This window comes from Chaetodon trifascialis, chromosome 9 (genome assembly GCF_039877785.1).
Source record: "Chaetodon trifascialis isolate fChaTrf1 chromosome 9, fChaTrf1.hap1, whole genome shotgun sequence".
NCBI classification, from domain to species: Eukaryota; Metazoa; Chordata; class Actinopteri; order Chaetodontiformes; family Chaetodontidae; genus Chaetodon; species Chaetodon trifascialis.
The window spans coordinates 13,880,788-13,904,669 of NC_092064.1; the positions used below are offsets into that span (position 1 = coordinate 13,880,788).

At 43.5% G+C, this 23,882-nt stretch overlaps 2 protein-coding genes across 2 annotated transcripts in view; one reads left to right on the forward strand and one right to left on the reverse strand.

The window, feature by feature from the left end:
• Positions 1–1,552: 1,552 nt before the first annotated feature.
• Positions 1,553–23,882, reverse strand: part of egfem1 (EGF-like and EMI domain containing 1) — a 53,367-nt gene continuing 31,037 nt past the window's right edge. Inside the window, exons 16-38 of the mRNA XM_070970336.1 lie at positions 23,628–23,756; positions 19,688–19,822; positions 19,081–19,215; positions 17,669–17,794; positions 17,290–17,421; positions 16,883–17,011; positions 16,613–16,744; positions 16,115–16,243; positions 11,535–11,663; positions 10,630–10,758; positions 9,909–10,037; positions 9,655–9,783; positions 9,225–9,353; positions 8,983–9,111; positions 6,509–6,640; positions 6,121–6,249; positions 5,796–5,924; positions 4,585–4,713; positions 4,234–4,362; positions 3,890–4,018; positions 2,701–2,829; positions 2,219–2,347; positions 1,553–1,749 (exon numbers count right to left, since the gene is read on the reverse strand). Of these exons, the coding sequence (XP_070826437.1) occupies positions 1,670–1,749; positions 2,219–2,347; positions 2,701–2,829; positions 3,890–4,018; positions 4,234–4,362; positions 4,585–4,713; positions 5,796–5,924; positions 6,121–6,249; positions 6,509–6,640; positions 8,983–9,111; positions 9,225–9,353; positions 9,655–9,783; positions 9,909–10,037; positions 10,630–10,758; positions 11,535–11,663; positions 16,115–16,243; positions 16,613–16,744; positions 16,883–17,011; positions 17,290–17,421; positions 17,669–17,794; positions 19,081–19,215; positions 19,688–19,822; positions 23,628–23,756 (2,936 nt within the window). The 3' untranslated portion in view covers positions 1,553–1,669. The remainder of the gene's footprint in view (positions 1,750–2,218; positions 2,348–2,700; positions 2,830–3,889; positions 4,019–4,233; positions 4,363–4,584; positions 4,714–5,795; positions 5,925–6,120; positions 6,250–6,508; positions 6,641–8,982; positions 9,112–9,224; positions 9,354–9,654; positions 9,784–9,908; positions 10,038–10,629; positions 10,759–11,534; positions 11,664–16,114; positions 16,244–16,612; positions 16,745–16,882; positions 17,012–17,289; positions 17,422–17,668; positions 17,795–19,080; positions 19,216–19,687; positions 19,823–23,627; positions 23,757–23,882) is intronic.
• On the forward strand, positions 20,680–23,248 carry LOC139336290 (EH domain-containing protein 2-like). Its single transcript, XM_070970337.1, has 6 exons — positions 20,680–20,900; positions 20,980–21,156; positions 21,377–21,474; positions 21,901–22,313; positions 22,415–22,579; positions 22,688–23,248. The coding sequence occupies exons 1-6, from the start codon at positions 20,680–20,682 to the stop codon at positions 23,246–23,248; spliced, it is 1,635 nt and encodes a 544-aa protein (XP_070826438.1).

Consider the following 23,882-nt stretch of genomic DNA (forward strand, 5'->3'; position numbering starts at 1 on the left):
AGAAAACTCAATCAATTTTTAGCATTTTTTTCCTCTAAGACTGACCAAGCTGCTGACTCAATAAACACTGATCTGAAACAAGTGCAATGCATGCAAGTTTTGCCCGCAGTATGCCGCAACCAGCACCCTGCATTGCAAAAAGAATATCCGAGATTAATGTCAATAAATGTAGAGTGTTCATAAAATGCTGACAAATTAAGTTGTTCATGTCATATTCAGATTCCATCGGCCATGTTGAAATAAGTTACAGAGAAACGATGTCTTATGTGAAGGGAAGGTGTATGGGCAACAAAATCACCCATAGCTAGAAAAATTTGCTCATAATAATCTGTGATCTAAGTTGCATTATTGTGGAAAATTATGCAGTTTCACAAAGAATACAAGGCAAATGTGTGAAATCAAAAAATCTAATTTTATCATATGCGAGAAAAATAAGCACACACCAAGAAATATTTAAGATATATGTAATTTGATTCATTCTGCAGAGCCAGTTCAGTTCAATGGTTTGATGAGGATGGGAACACTGAACAGTGTGTGCTGCATTCACAGAAACACAAAATCAGCATTTAAACCTGCAATAACTGTATGCAGTTACAGGACTCAGAATGTCTTCAGCAGTTTGATTTTGTTTGTTCAAGCCCTCCACTCAAAAATGTGCTTTACTTCTTGTTACCTCACTTGGCTGTTTTGACCCCCACTGTGCAGAATGATGTGTGTGCAGTTTGACACCAGAAAGCTGTTTTCACTTCCATCTGCTGAAGGGTGAAAGTTCCTCTGTGCTCACCTAAAAATCTGGAATTTTAGACAAATACGTACAAGCATCTTGTGTCCAGCAGTTAAACTTAAGCACCTCTGTTGATAGATTCTTGATTTCTGGAGAAGAAGTATGATGTAATTTTAACTTGTTTAACAAAGTAACTGAGCTTTTTGTGGAAAAAAAAACATATCAGACATAAAGCAGAGCATTTTTATTTATCTTAAAATATATCTGGAGCTATTCTTTATTATGAAACATCCCTCTGCTTTGACATTTTTGCCTCTTCTTTTGGACCATATTGTTGCATCTTCCGTGCCTGCCATCCCTGTCCACATGGATCTTGGTCTTTCATTTTTCAGAATAAGTAAATAAGTCACTCATATAATTCTAAATCTGTTTTAGAGGCATTTATTTTTAACCAGAAATATGCTTGGCATTCGGTTATGCTATCCCTCAAATTTTTTTTTGTGGACACGCATAGAAAAAACTCAATGTTGGTAGTGGCTATAAAGACTCTCCAGTGACTCTGATTCAAATGCCCTTAGGAAAGAAACCGAACCCTTAACAGCTCATTAAACGTCAAACTGGAAAGTAAATGAACCCAATCAGCAATAGTCACAAATGTGATGCAGGTATCCATGTGTGTTCCTAAGAAGTCTGTGTAAAGCTGGAAATTCTGCGGTAGGTTTAGAGTTAACGGTCCTTTGAGGGCCCCTCACGTGCCAGGTCCACTGGGTGATTATGGCGAGCTCCAGGCTCAGTGCTGGACTGCCAGTTTCTGACAGTCGAATACCAGTTTCACACAAACACAGCATTACTAACATCACCTTTACCGAGACGATCTAAGCAACGGCACACAGGGCCAAGCACCGCGTTTGAGCGTCCAGTCAGGAGTTTGCGCCTCTGCTTGGATTATGTGGTTTTGCTGCCCGCTCTTCTCTTTCTCTGGGATGCAGAAAAGTTCAATGGTCCTGGGGTTTGGTGTAGCACTGCTGAAAAGAGAAAAAAAAGGCAAGAAGACATCAGCACTATTTGAAAATCAAAAGCAAATGTTCTGGGTTTTCTGGAGGAGAAGTAACTGGTACGTAGTCTCCCGTGTGTTTGGCTTTGAGGAGGTAAAACGAAGACAGCCTCAAGCCGGGCTCCATGCTGGGTGCAGATTAAAATAACTGTCAGGAGACAGGAGCTGCTATTGAGGGAGACAGGGTGACACACAGTGTGATGGGGCTCAGCCTCTCACACTTCATGACACAGTATTTCACTAAAGCTGGTTCAGCTTTACAGCCCATGACCTTGTGTGTGTGTGTGTGTGTGTGTGTGTGTGTGTGTGTGTGTGTGTGTGTGTGTGTGTGTGTGTGTGTGTGTGTGTCAGTGTGTGTGTCCGCTTTGCGCCAGCTTGACAACCCCTGTCATATGTGTGTGTGTGTGTGTGTGTGTGTGTGTGTAAGAGCTTAGGTTTACCTTCGCTACAGGTGGGGCCCAGCCAGGTGAACGGGCACAGGCATCGCCCACTCAGCGCATCACAGCGGGCCCTGTGGGAACACCTGCACGGCAGGGAGCAGCCAGGGCCAAAGCGGTCTCCACCACAGTCTGAGACAGAAAAGTGGAAGGGAGGGAGAGATTTAACATCCATCCATCCATTTTCTATACCGCCTATCCCTTTTGGGGTTGCGGGCTGTCAACAGGCAAGAGGCGGGGTACACCCTGGACCCGTCACCAGTTGATCGCAGGGCAACACACAAGACAAACAACCATTCAAACTTCACACAGAAAGGGCCCCGCCTGGGGATCGAACCGGCAACCTTCTTGCTGTGAGGCATGCGCACTACGTGCTGCGCCACCGTGCTGCCCAGAGATCTAACAATTTCATGTTTTTTAACATTCATCGTTTGATTGATGTTAGTCCTCTTCATAGCGTGGATACTCCTCAAGGTGACGTCTACCTTTTTCACAGCGCTGTCCTGTCCGTCCTGAGGGACAGAGGCACCGTCCGGATGATGGATCACATGGGGCCTCACCAGCACAGTCACATGACTGTCCACAGCTCAATCCAAACCTGCCAGCCTCACACCCTGAAATCAAAATAACACAGATACACACACATGCATTCATTTGCACATACGAGCAGTCTCAGCGTGTGCATTAATTGCATACTCCTCGTTGTGATTTTAATAGTTAATCTTAATTCCTGCACATAGAAAATAAATTTCCTAAATGCATATAGGAAACTAGCATTATCTTCTATTTATCTTCTAGTCACATAAAGGATAAATCAAAAGCAACATGCTCAATTTGTCTTTTGGGCATTTAGGTCTCCTAATTATTAAAATGCAAGACTGCAAGCATGTGACAACACAGAAGCACACATTTAAGGCCCAAAAATAAATACAAAACCACGAACAGGCACACAGGTGCATACCGATAAGGAGCCAGATTCACTCACATTCACAAGTGCATTTAGTGACAAGAAAATGCCCATTTTCTCACGCAGACACACACAGATAGAGCCAGGTCTGTCTCTGGAGCCTGTGGCTGCCTTACAGCTGCTCTGCAATGCTCAGTCATATCTTCTGCTGGGACTGAAGTGGCCATTTAGGCACTCACACTGCGGCTGAGAGCCCCGCGAGCAGGCAGGAGGGCACAAGGATGTAACAGGAATGCATTAAGCAGTCGGGAAACACCTGTCTCTCATCAAATAACCAGCCTGCTTGCCTGCCCACCTACCTACTAGCCTGTCTGTCTGCCTGCCAGAATATACTCACCAGCTTTTTTCTTTCTTTTCTTTTTTTTTTTTTTTTAAATTTCTTATTCATGTATGCTCATATCTGCCCAGGACCTACTGCAGCTGGGCGTCCAGGTGGCTGTTTATTAATGTGCACAGACTTGTGACTATGGGTGCTTAATAGTGTTTTTGTATCATCTCAAAAACCTATAAACTACTTGAAAGGCAAGATATGTATTCTCTATAAAAGGGACTGTAACGTTGCATTTGTTTTATTCAACCAAAATCCATCTGTTTGACTTTGCATCCAATGATTTTGGACCGATCTTGCCCTTCTTGCAGTCCACTGAAAATGTGCTTTTATGGATTTTAGTTTTACTATCCTTTACATCGTCATACGTTATACTCACGTCTTTGGCATTGTGGGCCATCGTAGCCTGGTGGGCACACACATTGGCCTGTCACATGGTCACATGTTTGCCCCACTTTACAGTCACACGTATGGGCACAGTTGACTCCAAAGAACCCAGATGGGCATCCTAAGAGACACACAAGACACTGAATTCAGGTTAAGGTGACTTGTTTCAGGGTATGATTAGAAATGGTCATGTAATCATCTTGTGTCCAGGCTGATTGAAGTCACAGACTGTCAACTATTTCACAAGGAGAGCTTTAACAGAAGTGTCAGTGAGGCCACTGCCTGGAAACTTTATCACCAAGTTTCTTTATGTATTACAAGTGAGTGTGTGCATACTGTGCTGACAGGAGTGGCCATAAAATCCAGCAGTACAGCTGCAGGTGCCGGTGAAACGGTCGCAGGTCCCATTGTTGAGGCATGGACAGTCTTGTGCACAATCAAAGCCATATTTTCCGAGTGAACAGGCTGGACGGACAGACAGACAGACACACACACACACACACACACACACACACACACACACACACACACACACACACACACACACACACACACACACAAACGAAGATTAGAGGAGTTTTCTCTTGTAGTTTTTGCTGTTTGTTGTTCTTTCTTGATTTCCCATGAATAAATTATTGTGTAGCTCAGTTCAGATTATTCTCTGTTTGTTTCTGCTGTGACTTGCACCTGTGTCACACTGGGGTCCAGTCCAGCCCAGTCCACACTTGCAAGACCCGTTGACAGGGTCACACAGACCACCGTTCCGACAGCTGCATGTGTTTCTGCACTGCAGGCCGTAGCGCCCCCTAGGACACGCTGAAGAAACATTCAGGCAATATCAGGACAAGAAGTTCTACTCAGCAAAAACAGAGTGTAACACACAGACAACAGACAGTGCACAGTGTGCGCTCTGTGTGTCTGCCTCTTTCACACACACACAGAAGATTGCACTGACCACATTCATGTTTATTTAAGCAACAGTTCATTAAAGAGATGGCAAAGTAGTCTAATTTGGCACTGATATAAAAGAATAATCATGTTTCTCTGGGTAATTTAGATTGGGAAAACAATAAGTAAGCCGTCTTTGATTTTCCTGTTTATTTATTTGCTTCCTTGCCAAATCCAGCGACACGGAACACAGAGAACGAGCTACTTATAGGTTTCTGTAAACATTCAACAAAAGGAACTTAAGTGATGGTATGTCCAAGTACATGCAGGAGGCTAAAGAAGAGAACATTTAGTGCAAGCAGTGATGGAAATCCCCACTTGCAATCCAGCTGAATTGCTGATAAAGGGAGAGATTAAGAAAACCCAACTCTGCCTCTGTTTCCCGGGAAAACAGCCCTGTGATCATCAGAGGCCTCACACTGAGGAAATGGAGAATTTGTTGCTTAAATATACAGAGAAAGATGTTGAAAAATACAGCCTAATTTTAGTGGTGGTTTCTCACTCTCCAGTTCGGCCCCCAATTTCTAAAGACCTCATTAGGGCCAATGGTTCCCACTGATGCATGTCAGCCTGAGTGGTGACACGAAAGAAGGGTAAAAGATAAAAGGCTCAGTGTTAGATGTCTGCGATACTCAAAGTTTCACTCAGTTGAATGAAGAATTGCTTCATTTTATCAGCATTTCTTCTTACCTCAAAAAAATGAAATTGTATTGTAGTCTCTTTTTGGCGCTAATAGCCATCTTGACTAATTATTACTACTGCACATCTTAAATATTGCAGATATATTGCTTATATGTGAGACTTTGATCAAATAGATTCTAAAAATAAAATGACTCACACTTGCATAACATACAGTATGTAAACGCTCAACCTGTTGAGCGAATGTTGAGCATAAACAACAAGGACTGGTGTGATATAACTGCCCAGCACGAGACACCAGTTAGCATTACCTTGTAGGCAGGACTGTCCCATCTTTCCTGGGGCACAGATACACCTCCCAGTTGCTGGGTGGCACTGCCCTCCTTCCCCGCAGGAGCACGGCTTAGCACAGTCCTTCCCATAGTACCCACTCACACAACCTGTGAAAATGTATTCACACAAAAGTACAGTTTTGGGATGCCTCAGTCATGGTTGACCAGAATTTTCCTATTCAAAAATGCTGAAATGACCAACACAACACCAACAGTATCTCAAAATAATGGTAATTATGATTATAAAGGGGGTGCAGAAAGACGCTTTTTCATTCAAAAACAGGTGCGAGGCCTCCTGACTTACTTAAGCTGCAGTCAGCCCCAATGAAGCCTGGAGGACAGTAGCAAGCCCCCGTCCTGAAGTCACAGCGACCACCATTGATGCAGCTGCATCTGGACTTGCAGTTTGGCCCAAAAGTCCCTGCTCGACATCCTGGAGACAAACAATAGCGACAAGAAGGAAAGCAAGCTGAAAAAGGAGGAAGGCCATTGTTGTTATGTTATTTGATTCAGATTTTTTGGGTCACAGAGGGATACAGCAGACAGATTAGCAGGATTATTAGCTGTGTCTCATGCTTACAGGAAATTCTTTGTAAAAATATGAACATTTTGCAGTCAATCATAACAACAATTCACATTTCTCAAAGCCAACTCCTCTTTAATTCAAGGAATTTTAGTGACGGTACACTTACGGAGCTCACAGCGTATCCCGTAGTAACCAGGTAAGCAGCTGCATCTCCCCGTCACAGGATGGCACTGCTCCTGGTCTCCTGAGCATTGGCACAGCTGGCTGCAGTTTTGCCCGAACATGCCGGCAGGACAGGCTAACATGACACATGCAGAAACGTATTACTTACACACAACAGTGGGAGTATTTGGTTGAATTAAAAAAGAAGTAGGAATGTGATTGGCAGGGAAAACTTTAGATGCAGAGGTCATGGAACCTACATTCGTCTGTGCGTGTGTTTTGTTAATAAAACTGTACATGTAGTATACACCATCTTCAGAGATTATATTATGAATAATCATCTGAATTCCACACCAACATTATTTCAAATTTGCATGTGTATGTGTCAATGTTAAATCATCCATCCATCCATCCATTTGTCTATACCCGACTATCCCTTTCGGGGTTGCAGGGGGGCTGGAGCCTATCCCAGCTGTCAACGGGTGAAAGGCGGGGTACACCCTGGACCGGTCGCCAGTCGATCGCAGGCCAACATACACAGACAGACAACCATTGACGCTCACACTCACACCTAAGGACAATTTTAGAGTCACCAATTAACCTAATTAGCATGTTTTTGGTCTGTGGGAGGAAGCTGGAGTGCCCGGAGAGAACCCACGCATGCACGGGAAGAACATGCATACTTCACACAGAAAGGCCCTGCCCGACCCGGGGATCGACTCGGGGATCGAACTGGCGACCTTCTTGCTGTGAGGCACGCGCACTACCTGCTGGTAAGCTAATGTTAAGTAAAGCTAAAGTGGGGTTATTTGATTATAATAACTCTATTACTAAATACTAATGCCTGCCGTCAAAGTGTAAATGGTGTTGGTGAGATCAATTATGGTGAGATCAATTATTCTAAGGTTAAAGCTATAGATAACAGTTGCATGTCTCAAATGTAAAACTTGCTGTGGACTGTGATGTAGGTGAGCTGGTGAATAAATTACATTTGACATGTAACTCATAAGGAGGAAAAGATCCTTCAGAATTTCAACAGGAAACACACAGGGGTTATTTTTAAAGCACTAGTGGGAAAGTTGGGTAATAGTGCAAAAACTTAGAAAGAAATACGTTGAATATGAAATCCTGAAATACTTTTGTCATAAAAATATTGCACAAAAAAAAAAAAAAACACAAATAAAAACACAGACCAGCTGGGTCATTTTTCACCCACCCATGCATCCACGGTTAATAGGTAAGTTTCTGACACATGCTTTCCTATAGCCCAAATGCTGGCTTTATTTCATCTGATTAATTATGACTTTATTAAGTGGAATTTAGTAAGTAAGCCAATGCAGGCATTTTTTTATACACTAAAGATGAATGAATGAATGCTCAAAAATGCTCTAACAGCTCTGGCATGATGTTAAATCATTCCATTGTACAGCTATGTGTAGTTCTGATGACGCTCAGACAACGGATAGGGCCTGGAACATGCACACATTCAGTCGTTTGTGGGAACAAAGACAAATGTCAAATGTTCCCTTTCCTTCCTCAGATTACTCCGTGAACATACTAGGACATCCAGCATTGACTGGCAACGAGAGCAAAACTCCAAACAACTTTCCCTGGTGGACGCAGAGGGACATTCTTTCACACACACATATGTATACGCTCATCACAATAATGAATGGAGTCCACACACAATCAGTCATAGCAAACAAGATGAATCTGTGAACCGAACATGTTTTCGGGTGAGACCGCAGCACTCAGCTACTCAGTCAGGCAGCAGCAGGCAGCGTGGGGGACAGATAAGAAAGGACTCCAGACTAAAGAGGCAATTACGGCGCTGTCATTATGCATGTCTGCCTTCCAAAGGCCCTTATCCGCCGCCGAGGAGACAAAAACAATGCCTTCTGTTTTACTTGGCAACTGGTGTGTAACATTTATCAGATGTCTGGGGAGTGTGTGAGGAGAGGAAGGGAGCTGAGGTGGTGGCGGTGGTGGGGGAGTGGATGGAGGAGGTAGAAGGAGCGGTGAAGGGCTAAGTGGCGAAGCTGCTCGTATACAGTCCGAAAGGGTATGGTCTAAATAATGAAACATTAGCATAAAATCCTGTGACAGTGAGGGTTTAGTGCCGGTGTAGAGTGCATTTCCCGGAATGGAATAAATGGTAATCATTCCCAGGAGGATGAGGGGAAAAACACAATCAGTATTAACAGAATTATTCTTGGTGATCACTTCACTCCCATGATGCCTTTTCTCACTGATGGTGACAGTGTTTCTATCAACAAGGCACATATGTCAGCCCAATGGTTTTAAATACATGACAGTGATGTTAGCCATGTGCAAGGCTTTCTCCGTCTACATTTAGTATTCAGCTTAAAATACAGCTATCACTCATCTCACCATTCAAATACAAACCTCAGTGGGGTTTTTTGAAATGTTTCTTTTTTTAAGTTATATTTTGCTGACAGATTTTCTTTTCATTCTTACATTTCTCGCAGCCAGGTCCTGTGAGTCCAGCTGGGCACCCGCACCTTCCCGTCTCATGGTGACAGGACACCCCAGCCTGGCACTGACACCGCTGGGCACAGGAAGCGCCGTAGGACCCCGGAAGGCAGGCTGGGAGTCGACATACACATGCATTCACACACAGTCACTTTACTCTCATGTTCAAAGCTCCTCTGTTTCCAGTTTCATTCCGCTGCAACTTCCTCAGCCCTATACACACTCACGTTTGTCACACCTGGCTCCCCTCCAGCCTGGCTCACACTCACAGCGGCCCGTCACATGGTGGCAACTCGCACTGTGGTCGCAGTCACAACTCTGCTCGCAGCCCTCTCCAAAGAATCCCTTAGAACAGGCTTCAGACGAAACACGCAAGCGTTCAGCATACAACATTAGAGTCTGAGGACCAAACGTTTTTAAAATGTTCCCTTTTTCTAATGCTTACATCCAAGACTAATTGCACAAACTGTTACGACGCAGCAAATTTTATGATTCCAGGAGTGAGTAAACCTTCACTTTTGCTTTGTTGCTGCAACGCAGAAATGGTAGCAAATGCAGCACAGATGCAAGATGAGGAAAAGCATGGAATTGAAACAGGCAATAGAGGGAAAGAGAGAGAGAGACGCAACAGGGCTAATGTGAAATTTAAGCAGTCACCTGACTGGCAGAGCTCTCCTATCCAGCCAGGCCGACACGCACATCTTCCTGTCACTCTGCCACATCTCCCTCCGTTCATGCAGCTGCAGACCTGGGTGCAGTTCTCTCCATAACGCCCCTCCTCACACTCTAGGAGAGAGGGAGCGGTAAGCTCAGATAGAAGTCACATTCAAGACATTGTTCATCTGATCAATCCAAAAGGGTTTTATCTGGACATTAAAGTGTGAAGAACAATTCTTCAATCTTAAACTCACCTAACTCACAGGCAGCCCCAGTCCAGCCGGGCAGGCAGGAGCATCGGCCGGTCTCGCCATCACAGGAGCCTCCGTTTTGACACAGACACTGACCAGAACAGTGTTCCCCATATCGTCCTGCAGGACATGCTGCACACACACACACACACACACACACACACACACACACACACACACACACACACACACACACACACACACACACACGCACAAAACAGCACAGTACAGAGAGTTAATGACACAAAGGCATTTTAACATTAGGAAAAAATATACAAATGATTACAATTATATAAATGCTTAGTGGTCATGCAAATATATTATAGATTACATATCAAATAATATATAAAAGAATCCATCCAACAGTATGTTCATCTATGTATCTCAGTGCCCAGTGGTCATGTCAACTCATTATCATTACGTGTTTGGGTTTGCATACCTTAATGCTCTAAAAACAGGTGGAAGCAATCCACACACACATCGTATACCGCAAATTAATTTTATATTTCAACTTTTCATTGAGAAACAAATGTTAATAAATCTAAATAAATAAAGGAATTGACTGAAAACCACAAAATACATCCAAATTTGCAAAACACAGCAAGTTTGTAAAGTGGATAGCTGTGACGTAAAGCCTCAGTAATTTGTAGAAACTGATGTAAAACATGAAAAGCCACTGGGTGCTTTTGACAGGGTCTGTCATGCTGAGTGATGGGCCGCTCACGCAGTTGGCAGCTGCCTCCAGTCCACCCGGCCGTGCAGCTGCATCGCCCGGTGACGTGGTCACACCTGGCTCCGTTCTGACACTCACAGGTCTGACTGCACCGCTCCCCAAAATGACCCTCCGGGCATTCTACCCACACAAAACACATTTAGTGCACGCACGCACGCACGCACGCACGCACGCACGCACGCACTAATAATAATATGCACACATATTGTACACGCACAAAACACATTTAGCATTAACTTAAAATGCAACTGCAGCTATATTTGCAGCAAATGTCTGAGACGAGAGGGCTAAAGGGCATTTTGAGACATTATGGTTTTCAGCACACATATTGTAAACTTCTTAATGATCAAAGTCCAAGATGACATTTGGAGTCTAAGGGAGAGGAAAATGCGCTAATGACAGAGATGCATCATTAAGTCATGCTAGTGGCTTTCTGCTGACTCTGGCTCTGGTAGTTAGGACCACAAAATGGCTGTGGCAAGAGGAAAGTCTTGAATAAGCCTGCAGAATGACAGACTAAGAACTTTAGTGGGCATTTCACTGGATTCATTAAAACAACGGCATGAAATCCTCAAGAAACTTTAGCATGAGAACACTGATTGGTTTGCTCCTAGAGTCTTCCGAGTTATGCTCTCTCTCTCCTAATGTTGATTGCTTTAAACACGTGGGCGCGTTTATCCAGAATAGGCCTCACTTGAACCATGCATGCCAGACGGCACTCTTCCCCTCCCTCCTTTCTCCAGCCTTACCCATCCCTAAAAAAGTCATTGGCAATGTCTCATTATAGAGATAATTGTTCACAAACACATCATAGTTGTGTTTAAGGAGAGGATGTCGTGATGTGCTGCAGTGAGGGCCTCCCTCACACCCCGTTTTAATGATGTGGCTTCCATTACCCAGAATGCAGTGTGGTCCTGCCCAGCCGGCGGTGCATAGGCAGGCTCCTGTGATGTGGTGGCAGCGGGCACCGTTCCTGCACTCGCACATCTGGCCACAGTCAAGACCGTAAAAGCCGTCCGGGCACACTGTGGGCCAAGATAAAACATCCGACTGGTTAGAACTGGCAGCTTCATAAAAAAAGGAGAGGAAAAGGTTTAGATGCCAACTTCTTCTTCTTCTTTTCTTCGTTCTTTCTCTTCCCCTTCCCCATCTCTCACTCTCTTCTCCTCCTACTTTCCCTCTCTGTCTTACCACCTACTGAAAATACCAATATCAAGTTGCAGTACCACGCTGTGGCTGTTCATTTGCAGAGGCTCTGCGTTCGTTAAGTGAGCTCATGTCCCACATGTGTGGTGGTTCTGCGCCACATCAAAGTCCATGGCGGCTCAGAGGCCGTTCCCTTTTTGGGGGGTTTGAAGGGGCACATAGAGCTGGTAATTAGAGCACCTGCTGAGTCCACAGGCCCCACCAATACGCAGCAAAACAAAGCCAGGTTACTGTGCCCCCGCAACACACATACCTTACAGTATCGCTGCTGATGCGAGGATATGCCAGTCTGAGTCTGTTTCCCATTCTTGAGGAGAGTCTGAGAGATCGTTCAAGTGTGTGTACAGTCAATTGACAGTCAGAGAGTTTGGTAAACATAGTGCCTCCAATCCACAAGAACCTAGCTGAAGGCAGTGGGATGACTGAGCCTTTCCACCACTGGGATGTAAATATTGTCTGTAAGCATGACTTCACTGAAGCAGGAAAGAATGACTGTGTTTATTCACAGCCTATTTTTGATCACTCAGTTCGTTGCTGAAGAGATCACATCCCAACTCATGCATGATAGTTGTATTATGCAAAACGAAAAAAAACGCCCACTCTGGTCTGTATTTACAGGAAAGCTGCTGCTGCGCTGCCAAAGTTTGAGTGATTGACAGTCGTTGCAGGCACTTCTCTCCTCGGGTCTTCTGTTTTATGTTGCAATAATATGTGAGAAAATCTGAGGCCGGTGGGGGTTTGGGTAGAGTCTGTCTCAATTATCTCAGCAGCCAGCAGCTTTTCATCATTACATACTACCTCCTCTATCTATAAGGAAAACAGTGGACCGAAGGAAGCCACCAATTGGGACAGCAACAGAAATGTGTAACTTGGGGGTTTTAGGTATATCTAAATGCCACAGTCCTCAGTACAGGGTGTTTCCCAACAGTTTGTGCATCATACCCTCCTTCTCCTGCTCCAGTTGATGATGCTGTCCATTCCTCCTTCTCCTACCTCAAGGCCTCAAATTGGGAAAAGTATCTTTCCTGCTCAGCAGTTTCTGGCATGGTCATCGCTGTGTTCCCACGCTGACAGCATGACGTCTTTGCCTGCCTCTGTAGTGGTTAGGCTGCGATGTTATTAAAGCCAGCCCACTGACGATGCTGTCATTTTCATCCAGCTGTACATTAGGTCTGTGGTAGTACTGTAGCAAAAATCACTGGTTTATTGTCTGTTGTTTATTATTATGACAGCAGTTGCTAACACCATGGCAACATCTTTATGTCCAGCGGGAAAATGTTTCAGGTATATTACTCTGAAATGTCACTTATTTACTAGTGACTGAACAGGGCTCAATGCATCTATGATTTTACAAAATAAACACACATAATGTCAGATGAGTGATGTTCCCCTTTCATGAAGTCTTTATACCAGACACAGTAATCACCTCAACATGTTTAAACACTTTCTTTCCTTTTCAAAGGCAGCAGACGCAGTTTACTGCGGCACACACTCTCTAAGTTAAATCTTCAGGCCATACGCTGACACTTCTGACTGGCCAAGTTTATTATTTGTTTATGCCAGCAGGGGGCGATTGGTTTCCATATTAACCACAGAGTAGCAATCTGTCATCTGACATTAGCACAGCATCTGCAAGCGTTTGTAAGTGAAGACTCCTCTCTCTGTGTCTTCGTTTATAGGTAGGCACAGATTTGGTCCACCACCACCACCACCACCACACACACACACACACACACACACACACACACACACACACACACACACACACACACACACACACACACACACACACACACACACACTGTACCATCGCTGAAAGACTCCATCTCTAGACTAAATGAGCTCTTTAAGACAGGAGGATTATTTCCAGATCCCTGGTTGTGTAAGAGCCACTGCTGTCAGCCCATAAAGCAGGTCCAGGGACCACACAGCCGGGGAGCGCAGACCACAGAAATAGAGCGGATAGAGAGAACATAGAATAGAACTTCCTGGTGCCATTCAGGGTCTATACACTGAAAGAGGTCAACACAACAACAACAAAACAACAGTTTCTTCGACAATGATGCGGATGTTTGATGCCAGTTGAACCAGAGTTCTTTTTACTGCGACCAAACGAACTATTCTGATGCAAACATCAAAGCTGCAGAACAGAAGCGGAGCACAGTCCGTGCTAATTGAAGAAGTGGTCTAGTGTGCAGGACCCATGTCAGCACAAGAGCTCGTTTCCTCTGACGAAACTTGACTGAAATGTTTAGCATCAATCTTGCTGCCACAAGAATGCTCAATGAAACTATGCATTTTGCCATAGTAACAAGCTTTCTGAGTCCCGCAGAAGGCAGTTAATTTCATGGTTATAACATTATGAAAGCCAGTGCGTGGACAAAAATCGCCCACGTAGAATCAAACGCGCCAAGGGAAAGTCATCTCTTTCCATTTTAATTCTGTGAAACAGATGAACGAGAGAGATCTGGTCCTTCTCACAGCCCAGGCCTCTTCCTGACTTCTCCTGAAGGAAGAGGCCCAGCAGAAGACTGAGAAACTGGACACCTCTGTTTGAGGAGAAAAGGCCTTCAGAAAACAGAATCTGGTCAGACCGATAGCCCTATTTCCACAGCAACCTCCAATCAGAGGGACGTCTGCGTCTGAGGCCATTAGACTGTTATGACTGGGGATGTGAAGCTCTGTTCTACTGTGACACGGTCATGATTTACGATGCCCCGTATGCTACAGAGGTGGTATGGATTTCTGGGCCTGGTAGTACACTTACACTAAATCTTACACTTTGTAATAACACAAGGCCCCTTCGAGTCGAAAGACAATAATCAAGAAGAAATCTATTACAATGTTAAGACTTTCGGTATGTCTTTTAGCTCAGTAAAAATGTCCCAGTGATGAGAAGAATATAAGTTACACGAAGGGTTTGCAACAGCAGGACGCTTGACTGTGCAGCCAATGAAATACAGTCCAGCTATCCCAGAATGACTAATACAAATTATATCCTGGGATTTGTGTGGTTTTAAAGTGGTTTTGCTTGTGACATTACATGGACAATCTGATGATTCATTAAATCTGTTTGATGATTCAGTGAGATCGAGGAAGGGAAGAGAAAATCAGAAGAATGTCCTGCAGTGCCCTCTAGTGTATTGAGAGTTAAAGACAAGTAATGTCACCAGTGATGGAGAGGAGCAGTGCTGCCGTCAGTGGGATGAGGTTAACCCAAATGGGCGAACATATTTGTCCCACATCACTCAAAGTTCAGCAAGGTCTGTGTGGATAGTTTCACAGTGAGTCTCAGAATTAAACTTAAACTGGCAGTGCCTCCTAAAAGTATTCAAACCTTTCACTGATCAGTTCAAAATTAACTGAATTCAGGGATTAAAATTATTACATTTCAATACAAATAATATTAAATAGGAAATTCGGGGCTACAACTAATGGTTATTTTCTATTATCAATTAATCTTGGGATTATTTACTACAACCTTGATCCCAAAAACGTTGGGACGCTGTGTAAAATGTAGAAAAAACAGAATGACCAAATGAGCGTGTCTGAGCCCATGCAGTAACATCCTTTATACAATCATGTGCTCACAGAGTGGATGCTCCTTTCATATCCAATCACGATACTATCACCTGTTACCAATGAACCTGTTTACCTGTGGAATGTTCCAAACAGGTGTTTTTGGAGCATTCCACATCTGTCCCAGTCTTTAGTTGCTCCTGTCCCCACTTGTTTGAAACATGTTGCTGCATCAAATTCAGAATAAGCAGATATTTACAAAAATCAATGAAGTTGATGAGGTCAAATATTCAATATATTGTCTCTGTACTGTTTTCCATTGAGCACATTTTGAAAATGATTAGCAAATTTACAAGCGTCCCAACTTTTTTGGAATTGGGTTATAGATTAATAGATTAATCATTTGGTCTGTAAAAGCAGAAAATAGTAGCAGTGGTAGCGCATGTTTTGTCCAACAAACAGCCACAAACCCCAAAATATTCTATTTACTACATCATGAGCCAACTGAGAGGCTGGAGTGTTTTGTTTGAGTGATGCATGGGACAGAAGGAGAGATGGACTGAGGGTTCTGTACAAGTGAGAGACAGTCTTGAATTACCTGTGTCCTTAATTTTATGAAACTATATATTCCTATGATTTTATATTTGAGGGAGGGAAGTAAAAAGACACATCCTCGTGAAAGGTGCACAGAAAAGATACTGTCAGGAAAAGTAGAATGATCAATAAATCAGAAAACAAAACAAAATCTTACTTTTCTCACAGTGGGTATCGGCATATCCAGGTGAACATGTGCAGGCTCCACTCACATGGTCGCAGACAGCGCCGTTCCGACACTGGCACTGCTGTGCACAGCCCTGCCCGTAAGTGCCATTCACACACTCTAACAGTGAACACATGAAGCAAGCAGATCATGAGAGATGCAGCAAAGCAATAGCCTTAAATTTAAAACTTAAAAAATGTTGCTGGCTGAACATTTCAGTGTCAGTTCACAGTGAAAACTGTTATGTTTTGTATGAAATATAAAGTCATTCCTGGAGGTAAATCCCAGAACTGTAGGAGCTTTATATAAACACTCAGATTAATCAATATACTCCATGAAAATCACTGAAATGAAACATACTCTGATGAAATGAAACATCCAGGAAATTGCTTTCTGCATTGCAAATGAGCTCAAAAGATGTTATAAGTGACAATCACCCCTAGGTGGCAGCATTCACTAAATTTTATCTTTTTAGAAAAGTTAACTTACTCTTCTCACAGCGGTCTCCAGTGAAGCCAGCCTCACACACACACACACCGGTCACTGGGTCGCAGCCCACAGAGCTCTCTTTGCACAGGCATTTACTGAGGCACCCTTGGCCCCAGTAACCAGATTCACACGCTGAAGAGCAGCAAATGTTGCAGTGAGAGTCAAGCACAAGGTTTTGATATGAGTTTTGAACATGTAATTTCTTAAAACCTCATAAAAATAAAAACTGAAACACATTCAGATCTTTGTAAGGTTAATTACAGTTCTTACATGTTGCACAGTCGTGGCCTCTTTTGCCAGGAGGGCAGCTGCAGAGACCAGTCTGTGGGTCACAAGTAGCTTCAGCGTGGCATGAACAGCGCGTTAAACAGCCTGGTCCATGGAAACCTGAGGGACACGCTGCACACAACACGACATTCATCAGTTTGTGCTTTAGTAATCCACATTTTTGACTGACACCTGGTTAGTAGGAACTGAAAAACATCTTTAATTGAAATAAAACTTAAGCAAACAGATTGTTTAAAACATTAAAATAATCAGAATATCTATCAAACAAATCAGATCACAGTAATTGAAAATTCTCAGTTCAATCAATCAGTCAGCTGTTCAATTTGTGCCTAACAAAATGACATAATAAATTATGTTCTTCCTTAAATCTCAATGACATTAAAACTCACCATTTTGGCACTCTGTTCCCATGAAGCCTGGTTTGCAGTCACACTCGCCGCTCTGCTTATTACAGGAGCCGCTGTTCTCACAGTTAGGACACGATGACTGGCACTTCAACCCCCAGAATCCATCAGGGCAGTCTGGGGAGCATCAAGTATCTTTCAGATTAAGTAAGCCACTTATGTGAGATATTTCTCTATCAAGCCCTAAAGCCACTTATACTTGAATCATTTGGTGGGTGGGAAATGTGTTAAATGGCAAGCAAGCTACAAAGCAAAGAGCAAGTTTCTGATTGGTTTGTGTTAGAAAGGCACCGAACATCCTGGTGGTTCAGTGGGCTGCAGATAACACTCCCAAAGACAATGGAACATAATGCAATAAACGTACCTTCTTGACAGGAGTGTCCAGTCTTTCCAGCAGGACAGATGCACTGTCCGGTTATGGGATCACAAGGGGCTCCTCCACAGTCGCAGGTCAGGCGACAGCTCTCGCCATAGCGCCGTGATTGGCAGGCTAGCAACATGCAAATATTTGAAAACATTAAAAAAGAGACAGTCACAGTCACACGCACACAAACACAATACAGGATTGTGCAACACTGCAAAAAATGGGTCAGGAAAGAATAATAATTTTCTGTTTATTTATTCAGCCTCTGCCAATAGCTTCTGCAGTAGTAACTGAAGTAAATCAACCCTGTCATGACCTGGCCTGCAACTTACGTTGAGTCCAATCCAGAAAATGTGGATAAGTTTCTTTTTATTTGGCTTTGACAAACCCAGCAAGCCAAGGCCTGGACTGTGCATTAGAACTGACATACTGTAACTCTGCTCTGTTATCTTAGTCCACTCCTCAGAGACACAAAGTCATGTTTTTACCAGACGCTCCCAAACAACATTCAGCATCACTTTAGATCACAACGCAGAGGAGTGAACTTTCCATCAACCAGCAGAGCAAACAGCCAGAGGACACCCTGCTGTGGAGGGACACTCATGTTTTCAGTTGTACAGTTTGTACTAACAAGAACACCTGCGCTGACCAGGTGAATTCAAGCGAGAGCCTTATTAATTTTACCTGCTAAATCCACTCAATCCATCAAAGGCGGGAGAGAATGAATAGAAAAGTGCAGAATAAAGAAAGATTTATAGGTGAATTCAAAAGGGTTGCAACAAAGGCAGAGAAATTTAGAAACTCATCTATAATCATTTGTGTTGACAGAGTTTATCGGAATGGGCACACATTCGCTCAAGCGTGACATAAGCAAACAATAACCACACATGCAGACACATGAGTCTGCATGCAAGCCCATACACTTCAAATCCACATTGTTCGGTCCTAAATGAGCATTTACTCTAAAGGTTATGGCCACACGAGGGCGCTGTGGAGTCTAGCTCATTGGGGATACAATCCACAGCTCTGTGTTTGCAATATTTGAAAGATAAAAATCGGTCTCATGGCTGTGTGCTGGATGTTTGAAAGCAACTCTAATACAAAAATTACACCTAAAATAAACTTGACTGTTCTTCTGACGCTTAGGTTCCTTTAAAGAAGTACTTTAGTGTGATGCACAATGTATGTTGTGTTGTATGTTGTAGTTTTTTCTTTTTTCTAGTTTTTTCTTTTTTGATTGATTTTATTTGATTTTATTTTTTTGAATTGATTTTATCTTCTATCTCTTTTACTGCCCTTTAATTTGCTTTTATGTGTGTAAAGCACTTTGGCCAACGATGTTGTTTTCAAAGTGCTTTATAAATAAAGCTTGAATTGAATTGAATTGAATGAAGGCAGTTTTTATGTCTCACCCAGCTGACATTTATCTCCATGAAGGCCTGCAGGACATCGCTGGCTGCACTCTCCAGTCCTGGGGTCACATGATCCTCCACCTGGACAGTCACATGGCTGCTCACAGCCTGCACCAAAGAAGCCAAGCTCACATTCTACATTGGGACATAAACAACAAAGACGGAAGATTAACAAACAATCTCAAAACTCCCAAACATTCTGAGGAACTATGCGGCACAGACAGGTTACTAAGATCTTAATCAGTGATCCACTTGATTCTGTGAGAGCTGCAGGCTGGTCTCTGAGAGTAATCACAGCAACTTTTTAAACTGCTTTTCCATTTTAACCATGTATCAAAATGTGTATTGCCTGGAAACATTATGGCTGCAAGTGTATTTCCCCTCAGCTACTAGCATTACTGCAACGTTAGTGCTATTATTGCACCAAATAAACTCAGATCTTTCTGATGTTTGGAGCCGTGAAATTGTACATTAATATATCAACTTTGCAGTTGACGTGTGTGGATAAAAAGCAACTAAGCACAAATCTTAACCATCTCATTCTTAGGATCTTGCATGCGGAAAGCTGTCGCTGAATAAAAGAGTTAGTGTTTTGGGAAGTGCTTACCTTTCTCACACTGTGGGCCGTGGTATGCGGCCTTACAGAAACAGCTCCCTGTTTTGGGGTCACAGCCGGTGGAATGTTCTTGAACACAGTCACATTCCTTGGAACAGCCTGCACCGTGCGTCCACCTGGGACAAGCTGAGAGCCGGACGAGATCAGTTTTAAAACAGACAAAGAGAACGAGTGAGGTCGACGCGCAACTCTGAGGGATTTAAACATGTTTGTGTGATATTGTACAAAAAATATACATATACATATGAATTACTGATGAATAGCAAACAGCAAAAGTTTTTCTTTAGGTCAAGCATAGCAGTTTTTGTTGGTTTAAGTCAAGGTGGTCGTGGCTAATTGAGGAAAAATGTTGAAATGAAGCCCTCTTGACTATCAGATTACGTTTAGTATGAGCTAAACGAACACACCCAGCCACCACGTTATCACAACATCAGTCTTTAGAGTTTAAGTCATGTGACCACTACCTCTTTTTTTACTTGATCTATAGAGCTTCATACAACATTATGGTGCACCCATACGGTCATCCTCACTACTGCATAATCATAAATCTCATTTGAGACCAGGATAACCATTTGAGCAAGCATTTTCCTGCAAAGTTGGTTGCACTGTCAGTAACTCTTTGCAAACTTTAGCAGAAGCATTGAACAAATAGATGTAGAGTGAGTAAGACTTTTAAAACTGACGCAACACAATGTCCCTGCTCAGCGTTTAGAACAATCAATCTGCATGAATTTTGCCAAGACTGTCCCTACTCAGCAACAAAAACTCCACTCCACCCTGTCCCACTCGACATTGGCTTTATGTTAGGTGCAGCTGCAGGCTCTGGTTACACCCTCTCCACCCTCTAAATGTCCCGCTGCAGGATGGAGCAGACAGCTGTGAGAATCTGATAATATTCCTCGTGCACATTCTTCCATCATTCAGTTTGGTCGTAGGAGTGAGGAGCTTCTATACTGAGAAATTAAGAGCAGAAATCCGCTGTCATGTCCATCCGGAGGCTTAGGAGCAACCCAAAAACACTCGGGGATGTCAATATAGTGACAGAGGAGCTGAGGAATCTTTATTATAAGAGGCTGCTGCCGATAGAGAAATACTACTGTTTCCATCACTTTCATTCTCCAAGCTATGAGGATGCAGACTTTGACAACAAACCAATGGTTCTGGTGATGGGCCAGTACTCAACAGGAAAGACAACTTTTATCAGGTAAGAATCAGAACTTCCACATCCCTGCTGAATGTATTGCACTACTGAGTAATGGTGGTTTGGACTTGCTTGGCTTCAGGTATCTCATAGAACAAGATTTTCCTGGTAGCAGAGTTGGGCCCGAGCCGACCACTGACTGCTTCACTGCCCTCATGCATGGAGAGGTGGAAGGAATCATCCCAGGCAATGCCCTCACGGTGGATCCGAAAAAGCCCTTTCGCAACCTCGACCCCTTTGGAAATGCTTTTCTGAACAGGTGATGGGAATCGACAGGCAGAAGGGGAGATAGGAGGGAAGACAGAGGTGGCGGGAGAGTGAAAGAAAAGGGAAATAATGGATTGTTTCTGAGGTGTTCCTTCTTTTTATTTATTTCTTTTCCTTTTTGCCAATGTTCTGCCTTCATTGCAGTGTGAAGGTATTGCAAATAGCAGATTAACTTGAATGTTTCATGCTGATGCGTTTTTTTTTCTGTGCAGGTTTCAGTGCGTTCAGATGTCGAATAAAGTCCTTGAGAGTATCAGCATCATCGACACGCCGGGCATCTTAACAGCTGCCAGAAGAAAACTGAGTCGAGGTGAGAAAGAGCATCTGATTTCCTTTCCCAGTGTCAGGAGGAACGAATGGGTCTTTACTTTCAGTTTTTTACTTTTCAATTTTAGACAGTTAAAGTTGGAAAGCATTGCTGCGATCAGGAAGATTCTTGCTGAGAGAAGAGACTGAGCAGATGCAATAAAAATCTGAATTCTTCGGTCCAACATAATTCAAACTCTTGAAGTCAGAAGCACAGCAGATGAAAGTCATATCACAGTGAGCTGGGAGGAGACGAGCAGCGAGTAACTGAGCAGTCTTCGTTTTGTTTTATGGACGCAGTAATCAATGGGTGTAACCAAAGAGGGCCGCTGGGATATCTTGTATGTTCCTCCACGTCTTGAGGCAGCGAGGCTTGCCCCATTACGTACAGTGTTAATGAAAACTCTGTGTTTTCTTGCCTTATCCCTAGGCTATGACTTCCCAGCAGTGCTGCGCTGGTTTGCAGAGCGTGTGGATCGAATCATCCTGCTGTTTGATGCACATAAACTAGAGTTCTCTGATGAGCTCACTCGGGCCTTTGGGGCTCTGTGCGGCCATGAGGACAAGTTGCGTGTGGTTCTGAACAAAGCTGACAGGGTGGACTCGCAGCAGCTCATGAGAGTGTACGGCGCCCTCATGTGGTCGCTGGGCAAAGTCTTTCGAACCCCGGAGATCTTGAGGGTTTACATTGGATCTTTCTGGTCAGAGCCGAGGCAGATGTGTGACCACTACCAGCTGATAGAGCTGGAGGAGGAGGATCTTTTGGCTGATATAAGGAACCTGCCGCGCAATGCTGCAGTACGCAAGCTGAATGACCTGGTGAAGAGGGCACGCTTAGTAAGGGTGAGAGGTCTCATATAGTCATTTCCAACCCATATTTTAAGTAAATATTTACAAACCCAGATGCAGTTTTTTGGTTTCATTCATGCTCTCTCCTCTCCTAGGCCCACGCCCACATTATCAGCTATCTGAAGCAGGAGATGCCAACAATTTTTTGCAAAGAAAGCAAGAAGCACAATCTGATTTACCAGCTTCCAGTGATTTTCACCAAGATCCAGCAACAGCACCGAGTCCCAGCTGGCGACTTCCCTGACTGCACCAAGATGCAGGTCAAATATGACTGTCTAATAAATAATGCTGTCTAAATACCATATTTATGGAATTTAGTCCCCTAAATGTGTTCTGTGAAACTTAAATGTGATTGTATGTGTTTTCAGGAGAAACTTCTTGGTCAAGATTTCTCAAAGTTCAAGACACTGAAACCAAGTCTGATGGCTTCCTTGGATAAACTTCTGGCCAGTGACATAGCAAACCTGGTGCCTTTACTTCAACAGCAAGAGGTGAGGAAGAAATCCCTCCCTGGTGTGTTGGACGGTGCCTTTTTGGGAACATTCAGGCCGGAGCATTACAGGAGAGACCCTTTCAAGGAATTCCCCCGAGATGACGAGAGCAGTGAGATAGATTTCGACGAGTGGGCAGTGGAGAAATTCAAGCCAAAATACGATGAGATTTTCTACAACCTCAGTCCAAACGAGGGCAAACTGAGTGGCACCAAAGTCAGAGAATGGATGACGACCACCCTTCTGCCTAACTCTGTGCTTGCTCATATCTGGAGGCTGTCTGATGTAGATGGGGACGGCATGCTGGACAATGAGGAGTTCGCTTTAGCAGTCCACCTTATTGAGGGAAAACTGGAGGGTCACTGGCTCCCTCGAGAGCTGCCACCTCACCTGGTGCCTCCATCAAAACGGCTAAGTACAGCCAGCGATGACGAGTAGACAAATTGACGGGAAGCTGAGGCTCTGTGTACATTACTTGTACAATTTGTACATAATTTCCCAAATATAACCTAATCTGATAGTAGCAGTTTGCTGTTTAAAAGACAAAGTGTATGTTAGCAAATGGAAGGATTGAAATGAAAAGATGGTTTTGATCACTGCACATGTTTCACATCATACATATTTCACCCCTGAAATTTACCTATAGGTTGTATATTTCAGTTATTCATGTCTCAAATCACCATAATGTATTTTCTATCAATGGTATTAAACGTGTATAATTGACCAGCCAGTATCATTTCATTGTTTGTCACAGTATTAACATCATCATTACTATCATGCAATGAGTACTAGATAACAGGGCCAGGTTTGTACTCACGCAGGTGGCAGAAGCGGCCATATAGTCCTGGAGAGCAAAGGCAGCCTCCATACAGACGATGGCAATGTCCATTGTTGGGACAGCTGCACTTTCTTCTACAGTGCATCCCGAAATAACCCCTTGGACAACCTGTAAACATAAATAATGCCACTTCAGGACAGGAGGCCCGTTTCTGTAAAGTAAGCCCCAAAGGACAACATTTAAACAAGGCTCCAGTTCATTCAATTGTAAGGCAACATCTGTGGCAACATCCTC

Coding starts and splice junctions, on each gene's coding strand:
- LOC139336290 (XM_070970337.1), top strand. CDS start 20,680: ATGTCCATCCGGAGGCTTAGGAGCAACCCAAAAACACTCGGGGATGTC. Junction 20,901..20,979: donor GGAAAGACAACTTTTATCAG/GTAAGAATCAGA, acceptor GCTTGGCTTCAG/GTATCTCATAGAACAAGATT. Junction 21,157..21,376: donor GGAAATGCTTTTCTGAACAG/GTGATGGGAATC, acceptor TTTTCTGTGCAG/GTTTCAGTGCGTTCAGATGT.